The 14,509-nt window shown below is 39.7% G+C and overlaps 1 protein-coding gene across 1 annotated transcript in view; it reads left to right on the top strand.

Annotated features, from left to right (window-relative positions):
* The window catches only part of si:dkey-91m11.5 (BCR activator of RhoGEF and GTPase), a 63,159-nt gene that overhangs the window by 28,419 nt on the left and 20,231 nt on the right, over positions 1-14,509 (top strand). Inside the window, exons 3-8 of the mRNA XM_007901742.2 lie at positions 597-701; positions 1,527-1,712; positions 9,394-9,501; positions 9,973-10,033; positions 11,090-11,142; positions 12,528-12,668. Of these exons, the coding sequence (XP_007899933.1) occupies positions 597-701; positions 1,527-1,712; positions 9,394-9,501; positions 9,973-10,033; positions 11,090-11,142; positions 12,528-12,668 (654 nt within the window). The remainder of the gene's footprint in view (positions 1-596; positions 702-1,526; positions 1,713-9,393; positions 9,502-9,972; positions 10,034-11,089; positions 11,143-12,527; positions 12,669-14,509) is intronic.

The raw sequence follows: 14,509 nt of genomic DNA, 5'->3' as shown, positions 1-14,509 counted from the left end.
TCTGAGGTCAACTACTCACCACATATAGATAAGGCTGGGATGTGGCTGGTCTTATGGCTCAATACAATAACCACAGAGCTCAGAATGTGCTATATTGTACAAATATGGTGCTTTTAATTAATTGGAATGGAACTTTCTCTTTTACATAGTGAAATATAGCTTCAAAGTGACTACATTGCAAAGTGAAATTTCGCTGCCCTGTTGTTGAAGAGTTGCACTGATGTCTCCTAGTAACTCAAAATATTTAATTAATCTATAATGTCTTTCTATTATGTGACATAAAATATAGATTTGAAATTGTTAGCTATTGCTCAAAACACATCATTATGTGCATGGTGTGCTTGCTATTGTAATGTAGCAAATAATGCTGCATTTCAACACTTAATAGAGTTCAGGCCTCAGAAATGCATAACAATTGCTTCAAAAATAAAAGTGTAACCAGATTCCAAGTAAAATTGGAAGGCATTTTGATGTACTAAATTTTACATTTTGTTTAGTTAATCCTTGCTGTGACTCATTTTTTGTGATGGAAAGATGGAAAGAATTTCAGCTATGGTATGGCACAGACATAATGTATCATCTATATTTTCCTGCAGAGTGAACCAGATTTGGAAAAGGGTCTGGAGATGCGAAAATGGGTTCTGTCTGGAATCCTAGCCAGCGAGGAAACGTACTTGAGTCATCTGGAGGCACTCTTATTGGTATGCCCAGAGTTTTCTTTTTATTACACTGGAAAATTGTGTTTCACATTTAAGGAAGGATGTACTGTAGAATTAACAACACCCAAAAGTCATTTGGAAATCCTCCCAAATAGGTTCCAGTTTTACTTGCCCTCTGTTATTTTTAACCCTTATTTTTAGGTGCTGCAGTACATCCCCTACCCTCTCTGTTAAGAAGCAAGATGATGGGTGACCTCTTCGCAGACTTTTATGTGCCAAATGGACTGTAAAGTTTTATTCCATTGCTGCTTTGAGGCTGTTGGCTTTATTCAAACGCTAGGGTGGCCTCTCTGTCTTTCCCTCTCTTTGCCTTTCTCTTTCTCTATCTGTCTCTGTCTCTCTATTTCTCTCTGTCTCTCTCTGTTCTGGTCTTAAATACAATTGGGTCTGACTGTGCACCATCCTGAATTTGGGTGCTGGAAATCAATTCAATTGGTATTAGAGTGAACAGAGAGTAGTTGGATTGGGAAATAGAAACTTTTACTCTGATGGTGCAAGGGGTGTTCAGAATGTAGGAATTGCAGCAAAGTTGAGAGAGCTCTACTCTCCATCTAACAGATTTATCTAACAGTTGATATTGATACTGAGTGTCAAAAGTAGAAACATGTTTTTCAGTGTGAATGTAAATAAAATAAATCTAAGGAAAACTCAGTCTAATATATTAGACAATTACTGAATGCCTCCAGCAATTTGCCACATTCTGATGGTTGTACATACTTCTGCACAGAAGTGAACTTTTGCAAATGTTCTTTTTTCCCCAACAAATTGTGATTTCACATTCTTTTATTATGGTTTGTTTTCTTGTAGCCTATGAAACCACTTAAAGCAGCTGCAACTACATCTCAACCTGTCCTCACTCAGCAACAGATAGAGACCATCTTCTTCAAAGTGCCTGAGCTCTATGAGATACACAAGGAATTCTATGATGGCCTTTTCCCTAGAGTACAACAATGGAGTCACCATCAATGTGTTGGAGACCTCTTTCAAAAACTGGTAATTTCATATAAATTTTGCCGCATTTATAAGCCTCATTGGAGGCTTATATTATAATGTTATATATTATATAATAATAATTCTTGCATTTGATTTAGCACCTTATCATGCCGTTGAGACGTCTCAAAACGCATCACAGGATATACTGTAAAGTGGATTATCTGTATTTTGTTGGCGAACGTGGCATCTGCTGGATTGCCAGCGTGCTTCATTTAGTTAGCTGCTCAAAGATTTCCAGGTTTGTTAGACATGACTTGGTGCTTTTAAATATCTCCTATGTATGGTCCTTGCACTCTGAATAAGTATTCATACAGTCTCTGTTTAACTAGCAGTGAGTAGGAATCCCAGTTGTTAGTCGATTGGTGGATCACTTTTCTGTGGGTAATAATCCCTTCAAAAAAAATGGTAAATAATTTGGTCAACTCAATCCACGACTGTCTGTGGGACACTGCTGTGCGCAATTGGTGTTTGGACCACAAAATATACAGTCAGTTCACTTTACAGTATATTTTGTGAAGCGTTTTGAAACGTTTCGAAGATGTAATAAGACGCTATATGAAATGCATTATTATTATTGCTACAATAAAATTGTTTTATGGCAAACTTCATTATAATGCAGGTTCGCTTGGAATTAGGTAAGCAGGATGCATCCTTCCAGGGAGAGAGTGAGCATTCATTCCAAATGTGGGAATTTTCGGGAGTGGTTGGCAGACATGGAACTTGGTCTGGTTCTACCCAGCATCTGTGCCATGACCCGCTCTGCCTTCCCCCACCTCCGCAACATTGCACAGCTCCGCCACTGTCTCAAACCGTAGGCCGCCGAAACCCTCATACATGCTTCCATTACATCGAGGCTTGACTATGCAGACTCATTGCTTGTCGGCCTCCCCAACTCCTCCCTCCACAGGCTGCAGATCATCCAGAGCTCTCCAGCCCGTGTCCTCTCCTGCACTAGGCTCCCCGACCCTATCACCCCCATCTCTCCCAACTCCACTGGCTTCCCATCGCACAGAGGATACAGTTCATGATCCTGGTCCTCACCTTCAAAGCCCTCCATGGTCTTGCTCCCTCCTACCTCTGTGACCTCCTAACCCCCTACCATCCTGCTCACTCCTTCCCCTCAGCGGGCTCTGGACTGCTTCACCTCCCCCACTTCGCTTGCCCCACTATTGGTGGGTGGGCTTTCTGCCACTCTACCCCACCATCTGGACTCCATCCCGCGGTCCCTCCATCTCGCCCCCTTGCCACCTTCAAGACCCACCTCAAGACCCTTCTCTTCGACCGTGCTTTTGATCACCCTGCTTCCAATCCTGCCCTCCACCCTCCCTGACCCCGATCCCCAGCTCGGGTCCGAAACTCTGTCTGTTCTGCGCCTTGGGACATCCTCCCAATGTGAAAGGTGCTATACAAATGTAATTTTGTTCTTGTTTTTGGTTTGGATCTTCTAAAGCTTGGTGCTGGGGAATCTGTCCAAAACTAAACAGCACTCTCTAGTAGGTTCACTGAACAAACTTAACAAACCATTAGTGGGAGGAGCCTCTTAGTTTCTCAGTCCTGAGATAGAATGAGTTTGAATAAAAGGTAGTCTGATAAACCTTGATTTTAAATCTGTAAATATATAGGGAACAAGTGCCAGATAGTGTATTTGAAGGAAGAACAAGAAGAAAGGTTGGAAACACTATGAATGTTGTATTGTGGGTTATGGAAGTAGGATTCAGCACTCTGTACTTTACAGATAGAAAAGCCATGGAGTAATTTTATGTAGAAATGTGTTATCCAGCATTACTGTAGCATGCTCCAACCCAGCTGACCAAGGAGTAGTGTGGTTGAGAACAGCTGTCTGCATTAAAACAGCTACTTTTGTGATTTTCTGAACAAATTGGGTATTGTCTGTTCCTTGCCAATTAGAATAAGGTTATCACTGTGTACTGTATATTAGCTGGAGGAGTGCTGCCTGGCTTGGCTGCTTGGTTATACAACCCAATAGTTCATTTCAGCACTAAATGAGGAACTCAGACTAAAATTCCAATGTCAACTAATATTTGTACTCTTGTCTCTTTTCCTTCCCTAGCTCAAAACCAAACCAAATTATCATATGCTAAGTTGATTTGAGCTTCCACTTTTGGTTATACTCAGTGATGTTTCAGCTATTTTGAAGTTTTAACAAGTGTCCAAGATTTTAGTTCAGTAAAATAGAATACACATTTATGTAGCGCCTTTGGACGGTGGCTGTAAACTTCTTCTGTGGTCTTGTGTACAACATAAGCAAAATGAGCGTCTTTGTAATAATTCAAAACAATCATAAAAAAAAATCCCAGCCTATAGGAGAGGTGATGGGTAACAGGTTCATGATGCCATCAAAGTGAAATCTTTGCTGACAACCAATCTGGGAAACAGAAATTTTGTAATTCCGCCACTTTGAGGGCAGTTCAGTGCTGCTAGACTGCTAAATCAGCACCTTCAGGAAAGAGAAAGAATCCCAAATATTTCTTAAAATGACTACAAATAGTACTACAGTACTTTTTATATGGACCAATAAATAATGGATGTTAGGAAGCATACACGAGGGGGAGGGAATAGGAGGGGTGGGGGTTCATGTGGAGTGTAAACACCGGTGCAAACTGGTTGGTACAAATGACAGGCTGTGTAAATCTACAGTAGGTCATTTAACGGAGAAGTTCAGATGATGCTCAAGCTCGAGACAACAACAAATTATATTTGTATAGCCGTATGAACCTGGCCAGTTACAAGCAAGCTCAGTTGGTAACACACTCACCTCTTGAGTCAGAAGGTTGTGGGTACAAAAGCCACATGTCAGGACCTGGATATCCTTTTGAAGTCCTTCTGAAGAGACATTAAACCGAGGCCCCGTCTTCCTGTTTAGGTAGACGTTAAAGTTCTTTTGGCACTATTGAAAAGAGAAGGCAGTTTCTACGGGAGTCCTGGCCAACAATACCCCAAATAAATTGGTAATTCTCTCCATGGCTGTTTGTCTGACAACGCTGTGTGAAAATTGGCTGCCCCGTTTGCCCAAAACATACAGATATTTCAATTTACAACGTATCCTGCAAAGGGCTTTGGGACTTCCTCGTGACGTGAAAGTCGCTATTCTGAATGCAAGTATTTTGTTTTACTTTGTTTTGGCTGTTTAAAGACTCACTATTGGGAAGTACTGCTTCTCTTCAAATCTCTGAGGAAGACCATGATTTTGTGGTTTTAATCAAGACTGTTATCTACTAGAGAATGGTTTATTGTAATGAATGCCTTGAGGAGGACTGATTACACGTTTGGTGCTTCGAATACTATTTTCGGTATTTCGTGGATCAGAATCTTAGTTTTCGGACATTATCAGAAGGAAGGGTGGTGTTCGGGAATGAGTGGATTGGTATAACAGCGGTGGTTGATTTGAAGGCCAGCAACATCAGATAATAATAATAACAATAATCCTTGCATTTGATATAGCGCTTTTCACGTCGGGAGGACGTCCCAAAGCGCTTCACAGAACACACTGTAAAGTGAACTGACTGTATATTTGTGAGCGAACGCGGCAGCCAATTGCGCACAGCAATGTCCCACAAACAGTCGTAGATTGAAAATGACCAATTTATTATTGGTTTTGGTTTTGGAGGGATTATTATTAGGCTCTGTGTGGAGTAAGGAAACTTGCCCAAGGTTTCGCCCTGACCTGCCTGGAATTGAACTCAGGTCTCTCGCTTGCAAAGCGAGTGCTCTAACCACTGAGCTACAGGACTCCACAGTCATTGATGCGTAACATTTGTTTTTTCAGAAGAAATGGGGAATGACTCATAATTACTATATGTTGGTATTTCCTAGTGATTAAAGTGTAAATTAAATAGAACACATTGAGACTTGGTGTGTAGGTTGTATGCATTATCCCCCAACCCCCACCCCATTGAAATGTATGAATTTCCAGAATACAAGTGATCTTTTAAGTATGAGCTGTTATTTACACAGTTGCTGTCTTTTATGTGTTGTCATTCATAAGCACTGTGAATAATTTATGGAAAGTGCACCAATGGCCTTAATCTAACTCTTATCAGTTTTTAACTGTGATGGCTAATGATCATTTTGGACCAAAGTTAAATACCTGCTTAGTAATTTCTTATGTGTATACAACCAGCTTGGATTTTGTAGTTTATATTAATATTTTTAAAAACAACTTGCAGTAGGTGTGGACCTGATCATATTGAAAAGTCTTGGTGCTTCGCACAATAAGTGACTGTTACGCAGTCAAATGCAGCAGTTTATCTGCAGCAGCATGTTTCATAAAGGCAATGAGTTTAATGACCAAATGTACCTGTTTTCTGGTAAATTTGGATGAGGCTGAAATATCAGCCTAAAACCGGTAGTTCAGGGTATTGCTAATGGAGCCAAGTTAATACTCCAAACATAATAACTTACAATATATACAAAACTACATGGAGATAGAAAAGTGCAAAACAATGTCACTGGATTTTCATGCTATTACAACATATTTTGACAAATCACTTGTACACCAAATACGTAGACTGTTTTCTCATAACTACGGCTGTAAAAAAATCAGGGGCCGCAATTTTGTCGCGGAAACCGCAACTTTTACACACACTGCAGCTTTTAAAAGTTGCCGCAACTTTTAATGACTACAATGAGTACTTGCTCCCATTGCAACATCCACCTGATCTTCAACCCGTCCCGTTGTATTCTGAAGCCGTGCATATTTTTCCCTAAGATACATGGAGGATGTATTCAGGGCTTGAAGGTGACTCCATAGCTGTTTGTTTCCTCTCTTAGCTCAAATGTAACAAAAACACATTAAAAGATTTGGAATTATTTTTGTGGGAAGAGGTTTCAGCAGAGGATGCTTGTAAGAAGTCATTAGCTGTGAATAGATTTCATCAGGATTAAAATCTCAGTGTTAGTTTTGTTTCAAATGTAAAGTGATTATTAGTATGTCTGCGGGGCTCTTAGCCAGCAGGCGTTTGTGAAGAAGCTGATGGATTTATCCATGTTTGCAAATCTAAAGGATCGGAAATGCAGAATAAATATGCTGCTTTTTATGTCTGCAGATTTTAATGAGTTCTGTGACGCAGGCATTACGCCTTGAAACTTTGGAACTCGCTCCCCAATTCCTCTGCCTTGGTCCTTCCTTCCCCTCTTTTAGATCAGGTTGTTTTTCTGACTGAAGGGAAGTATGCAGTGGTGTCCCCATGTCGGTATTGGGACCACTGCTGTTTTTGATCTGTATAAATGACCCGGACTTTGGTATAGAAAGTACAATTTCCAAGATTGCAGATGATAGTAAGCTAGGAAAAGTAATAAACAGTGAGGAGGATACTAGTAGATGACAAGAGGAAATAGACAGACTGGTAAAATTGGGCAGACATGTGGCAGATGAAGTTTAATGTGGATAAATGTGAATGAAAAGAGGTAATGTAAGATGATGGTACAATCTTAAAGAGGGTAAAGGAACAGAGAGACCTGGGGGTTTATATAAGTAAATCTTTGAAGATGGCAGGACAGGTAGACTGGGTTCAGTTCTGGGCATCGCACTTTAGGAAGGATGTCAAGCCATTGGAGAGTGCAAAGTAGTTTTACCAGGATGGTACCAGGAATGAGAGACTTCAGTTATGAGGGGAGGCTAGACAAGCTCGGATTATTTTCCTTGGAGCAAAGAAGGTTAAGAGGAGACTTAATACAAGTTTTCAAAATTATGAGGGAATTCGATAGGGCAAACAAGGAGAAACTATTTCTACTGGCGGGTGGGTCGGTAACCCGAGGACACCGATTTAAAATAGATGTTAAAAGAAACAGGGGAGGTGAGGAGAATCTTTTAGCATTGCATTGAGTTATTATTTGAACTTAACCAAAAAAAATCATCCTGACATGCAAGGTGCTTTTTTAAATGCAGTTTGTTGTTGTGGCCCGCGGAAGTTAAATTGTTGGGAAGGCAGAAAAACAGGTCAGACAAGTCTCTCTGGCTACTCTCCTCACTATATAAAAATGTCCAAGTGGGAGAGGAACACTGGAATGTCGGAATCAAGCCAGCTCTCTGTGACAGTCTCTAGTCCAGTTCCTGAACCAGGCAGGTCCACAGTATTCCAGGGCACTGCTGGTGACAGCACAGCCAATCTGGCTCATCGGCAGGACTTGGAAGTGCAGACCAGTCACTGGAGGCAGGGAATCCTCCCACTCAGCTCCTGTTAACCCTGCAAACCAAAGCCATAATGGGTAGGGTGGTCCTAACTGGATAAACAGTGGGAAAGCTTGCCAGACAGCGATATCAATGACAATCTATGTGGTTTTAGCTGATTAAACTCCAGCAGTTACCCCAACGCACACTCTGGGGCTCCCCAAGCCTTGGCTCTTGCCAACCTGCGCCTAATACTTTCCGGAAGTAGGTAAGTGGGATGTATCCCTCCAAAGAAAGAGAGAACATTCCATTCCAACAATCTATCGCTGGGATTTCCATGTGTAGGTGGGATACGTGGAAATCTCAGATTGGTTTGGAGACTCTTAAGCAGGTGATGGGTTTCTGTATGTGTTGACACTCAGCTGACCAGAAAAAAGGCATATTGAGTCCTGTGCTTCCATTTGTTCACACCCTGAGGTTGCTTTTTTTTTAAAGGAATTATTACTTCCAGAAAAGCGATCCGACAATTGACTGACAACCGGATTCCTACTTCCGGCTAGGTAAATGGGCATGTGGAGTAAGGAAACTTGTCCAACATTTCGCCCTGCTGAGAATCTAACCCAGTGAGGCGAGTGCTCTAACCACTGAGCTACAGGACTACAGTTTTCTCAGTTAGGCTGCCACAGGAAGGGGTCAATAGAGGCCAGGCTAAGGAAGGTCTTACATCTCTTGGCTATTCACGGCGGTAGTCAATCGATAAAGTCTTGAGAGCAAGAATGAGAATAAAAGACATACAGAGCCCAGTTCGTTACATCTCTCTCGTGACCTGTTGAATAGTTTTAGAATATTTACTGATAGCATTCAGGAATAATGGGCATATGGGTGAAGGGTTTGTAACTGGGCACAGCACAATCGACTGCCTTCGTGGCAATTGGAAACTACAATTGGAAACAATTGGAGTTTTATTTTGTGTTTTGTGATGAAGAGAAATGTAATCCAGTTGTAGTTTAAAGGGAATGAGAAACAGGTGCTCAAGTTGTTCTTCTCCAAACCATCTCCAATATATCAGTGGTCTTTTGAAAGTAGTCTAAATGTGAACTATATTGTGTTAGGGTAACTGTTCCTTCTACCCTCTGCATTGCAGGTATCTTGTGTATTGTAAGATTCCCCTTTTAGGCTAAATGATCTATTCTCATTCCTTCATTGACTGGAGGACAGGTGTAGTTAATTTTGTCATTAAATACCCCATGACACTATTTGAAAAGAGGAGGAAGTTACTTCTATTGTCCAGAACAACAATAACATTTTGTCATTTACTTTGTGGCTGTTTGCCACAATTCTTTGCCAGGTTTGCTTACAAATATAGTTGTTGTACTTTGCAATAAATGTTATGATATGCTTTGTTACGTTTCAATAACTTGATAAGGTGCCATATCAACTGCAAGTACTGTATTATTAACAGAATGGTGTTGAACTTTCTGGACTAGCTTTTGCATTTTACATGTCACTAGGTGTTTGCTAATCTATCTTGTTTTCTTGTTTGTTATACAGGCCAGTCAGCTTGGAGTGTACAGAGCATTTGTGGATAATTATGAAGTTGCCGTAGAAACAGCAGAAAAATGCTGTCAAGCCAATGCACAATTTGCTGAAATCTCAGAGGTATTCTCTTCCTCTAAATCCCAAGCAAATAGGACATCTAGAGGAAAGCCCAACTGCCTCAGTCTTTCCTTGTATCTTAAATCCCTAGATCACATGTCACCATCAATTCAATTGTTTAAGAAAGGAATTTTATCATCTAGAATGTATAGGAGACTCAGGAATCAGCTCAGTAAAGAATATTTCTAGGCCTTCTCTCAGACAGAGAATCAGCCCCATTACTCTTACATTATTTGCATGGGCTAACAAACTAAAGTTATTTAATTTGCTATGAAAGGGATAAGGATGCACTTTCTAACATCTAAAAGTGAGAACCGGGGCAAGCCCTACCACCGAGATTACCCAAGGCCCTGATTGTTAAATGTAACCGGATTATATCCTGTAACCTGTATTGCTCAACTGAAAAAAAAATCTGGTCCTGTACATCTGTATATTTAATGAAAAATCTGACAAGATGCCTCTATTTTATTTTAGAATTTAAAGATCAGGAGCACTAAGGACGCAAAAGATCAAACCACAAAGAACTCCTTGGAAGGTAAATACTTCCTTAAGTTTCTAGAAATCATAGGTAGCTGTTTTTCTAATTTGAATCTTAACTACATATATCGTTTCTACAAGAAAATCTTCTGTAGCCAAAGCTAGAAGCGTTGTCCTTTGAATTCCATTAACTCCTTCACAGCTCATATTGAGGTTATATATTCAGCTGTCTTAGCAAGGAATTTAATGCAAAAGTTCTGGTTAACATCCACATACAATATACTGTAGCAGGATCGGGGCAATAAGGGGAAATAAAGGTGTCTTCTGCAGCTACTAAAGCGCACTGTAGTGAGAGTTAGCCAATGTCCGTGTGTTGTCAAACTTGCTATCGTGCCTCACTATAATATGATTGGGAATTTACAAATCCAAGCACCGACTGTGAATAACAGTGCACCCAGAACTCTGTTTCTCACTGCTCTCAGACCAATTTTCTTTTCATTTATCATTTCTCTTTTCTATGGCTGTGCCAGTATTCAAACTGATCATTTGATGATAAATAATAATATAATAATAATCCTTGCATTTGATATAGCACCTTATCATGGCTTTGAGATGTCTCAAAGGGCTTCACAGAATATATTGTAAAGTGAATAGACTGTATATTTTGTGGGCGAAATGATTAACATATATGCACGTTTTTAAGTTCTTTGTTTATAAGCCTCATTCAATGTCTATGTAAAGCCGCGTTTAAGCACTTCTTGCAGTGTCTTAAGGACACCTTTGTGAGAAATTCAGGGTGCTGTTTGGTGACCAGTGATGGTTCTAATTCATAAATAATATAGAAGAAGGAACTCATAATCTTTCTTATGTCCTTTCTACAGCTAAATAGCTCTTACATTTAATTCAAACTCCATAAACAACTAAGTTAATATTTTTGTTTGTCAGCAATTAATTATACATTTAATAGCATGTATTGATTGTTATTGATTAAAATTATGTTGTCTGGTACCTTTGTGTGGCTAGACATGCAACTGACCAAACTAAAATTGATTACAGTATGTGACTTGCACATCTGCTGAATGATCTCTTTTCATTGATATTCATATTTTCTCAGCTCTTCTGTATAAACCCGTCGATCGAGTCACACGAAGCACACTTGTTCTTCATGTAAGTGCAGAAGAGTATATATATATTCATCTCATTACTTCCAATTGTATGTAGTTTTATTCATGATGGTCAGAGCATCACTATGAAACTATTTTAGGCAACAACTGTGTACTGATGCTATTGACAACATCTTATTGGGTCATTAATGGCAAATTCTGAATGACACATAGTTAACTTGCCAGCATCATTAGTAAAGTAAACCCACAAATTCTTTGCAAATAATAAGATAGTTTATGAGTAAAATGTCCAGTCTGTTTATTAACTTATAATGTCTAGCAAGCAATATGTGACTATGAAGCTGCCCTGTATAATTTGCACTTTGGGGTTGAGTTAGGAAGGAGTCTCACAAACGGGGTTTTGGAATAGTTGAGCTTAGATGTGAATGAGCAAGAAAAGCGGGTGGTGTCGGCTATGGCAGATGATTGAGAACCCGGATGTGAGGTTTGAAAGATTGTATTATAGCAAGAGACCCCGGTTGTTCACTTCACAAAGGAATCTCAATGAGGAGCTCATTTAGTTTTCATATGGAATAAAGGACATATGAGAATGATTGCAGAATGCAATGATGTAGATTTGTTCTTTTATTGAGGTGAAGTGCAATAACAACTCTTTAACAATAGCAGTCTTGTGGACCCAGAGAGGAACTCACTCTCTCTCATGTCTCTTTCTGTTATGGAGAGCAATCCCGATGTTCCACTTACTTGACATTTGATGATGCCTTTACTTAACAAATAATGATCGTGAGTTATCAAGAGACAGTGTGCAGAAGATTACCAGGAACTCATTATAACCCTTGTATTTCTATAAACTGATCACTTCCCTCCCTTTTGACTTCCCTGGACTATTCCCAACTGAAAGGATAGAGCCAGTTGCCTGTTACCAAGATCAGGATCATACCATGGGCTAGAACCTGCTGTCTGGCAGTTTGCAATGCACTTTGGTTCAGAGAAGGTTTAGAGGAGATTTATTAGGATGATACCAGGGATGAGTGGTTTGACCTATGAAGTGGAGGAACTGGATCTATTTGATTAGATAACTAAACTAAGTGAATGTATCACAGATATTCTGAACTGACAGTCAGAGAAAGAAAGAAGATTGAATCTGAATAGAAGACAATGGGATGTTTGTAGCTGGAGCTGTAGGTTCCAGGCCCGCACAATCAGCTTATTTACATTACAGCTAAGTAATCAAGGTGCTGTAACTAGTTTATCCTAGTAAACAGGGTCTTTCCAGTAACCAAGTATCCTAAGACATTCTTACAATCATTTTACTGAGGTGAACATCTGATCCCAATAAATTGAGGTAAGTTTGAGATTAACTTACTATCTCCTGAGGGTGTACGTGAGGGTATCCTAAGCCTGAATACATTTATCTTGTATCTGTAGGATTTGTTAAAACACACGCCGGTCAATCACCCGGACCATTCCCTATTGCAAGACGCACTCCGCATTTCACAGAACTTCCTCTCGAGTATAAATGAAGAGATCACTCCCAGACGCCAATCAATGACTGTGAAGAAAGGCGAGGTGAGTGTCTCTCTGAACTATTGTAAAAGTAAACCTGTAACTCCTCTTCCCACTGTATTCTTATGTTAGCCAACGCTTTGGGGCGTCCTCCTGATGTGAAAGGCGCTATACAAACCCCACGCTCAACATGAAGTGAATAATCAATTCGACTTTCCGTGCTCCACTTTAATTTTAGCATAAAATTTTGATATGGTATGAAATAAGCATTTCCATTCCTTTATGAGCTTGTTCAAAGTGCCACACCCATGGATGTTGTATTTAGTTACTCATGCTGATTGTATGTCTATAATGAAATACATTTGATGTGTAATTTTCTCTCAGTAAATCTCTAAATGGTAGACGGGTTGTTAAATTAATAAGAGATTGCACAGTTCAGGATCGGTGGAATCTCTGACTTGAGATCCAAGGCAGTCTGATACTTATCTCTATTAAAAGGCCTGAATTAATTGTACAATCTTTGCATCTGCCCTGACCTTCAATCTGATCTGTATAGTGAATTCTCTGGCCAACAATCCCTCAGACAAAATTGTTCATTCACTTAATAGCTGTTTAGAGCTTTTGCGACGACGACGACAACTTACACTTTATAGCGCCTTTCATGTCGGCATGTCAACAGTTGTCCTGGCCAACAATCTTCCAGATGACCATTCATTCACTTCTGGCTGTTTTGGGGACATTGCAGTTTGCACATTGGCTGCTACCTTTGCCTTTGGGGTCTCCTCGGAGATGAGCAGGCTCCAAGGTGACATGCAAAGACTTTTACCCTAAACCTGACATGTTGTCCCTGGCCTCAGCAAGTGCTGTAAAATGAGAACAGAACAAAATGTTGAGTGCACTGGTGCACTGGTAAAAGGAAAAAGAGAAAACATTTATTATCTCTTAAATCGTAATAATTCCTTAAAAAAAAGTCAATCCATGACTGTTTGTGAGACACTGCTGTGCGTAATTTGCTGCTGCATTTCGCCCACACAATATACAGTCAATTCACTTTACTGTATATCCTGTGAAGTGCTTTGAGACGTCTCAAAGACGTGATAAGGTGCTATATCAAATGCAAGGAATATTATTATTATTAAGAACCCTGTAGCTAATTGAGGACTCTGTGCCGGTAGATGTTTCTCTTGTAATGATTTGCACAAGGATTGTCAGAATAGAAGGTTTGATAATGATTAGTTTTTTCAGTTGCTTAATTTCTGTTGTATTGTTATCTATTGCTGATTCTGTAGAATTTGGAAATGATGCACTTTATTATACCTGTTGATGGATATACTGTACATAATTCCAAAGGCATCGACTACTTCTTCATGGTTGAATCCTGCCCTCTGCTGGAAATGTTTTGAAAAGACATGAATGCATGAGTGAGGATATTTTAGTCATAGGAACAGGAATTTAAAAAAAAGAGATTCACATGATTCTGTTTTGATACAATATTTTTGTGATTCCACAACATTTCCTTTTCCACCAGTTATAGGAAAAGGCACATCAAAAACTCAGAGCATTAATGCATTAATTCTGAACAATAATTTGACAGTATATTCTGCAGTGATGACATAATCACTTCTAAGTCTTCAATCATTGTAACTTTGACAATACTATAAATTCTCATTGTATTGAGTGCTTGCATAAAATGTTTAAAAGTGATGCCAAAGAGTCAGTAAAGAGCTGTGTTTATAGGACTGCATTTTTAAAGCCATTCAAAACACAGGAGATTCATTCTCCTAAGTGTAATGTTATCAGGATCGCTGTTAGCTAGAACTTTAATTTTCCAACCACATCTCAACTTGTCAGTATTTGATCGCTGAGGAAAGGGCTGGGGAGTGGTATTGACATTAATTGCTCTA

Source organism: Callorhinchus milii, unplaced genomic scaffold (genome assembly GCF_018977255.1).
Source record: "Callorhinchus milii isolate IMCB2004 unplaced genomic scaffold, IMCB_Cmil_1.0 Scaffold8, whole genome shotgun sequence".
Classification (NCBI taxonomy): Eukaryota; Metazoa; Chordata; class Chondrichthyes; order Chimaeriformes; family Callorhinchidae; genus Callorhinchus; species Callorhinchus milii.
This window is presented reverse-complemented; position numbering and strand designations above follow the sequence as displayed.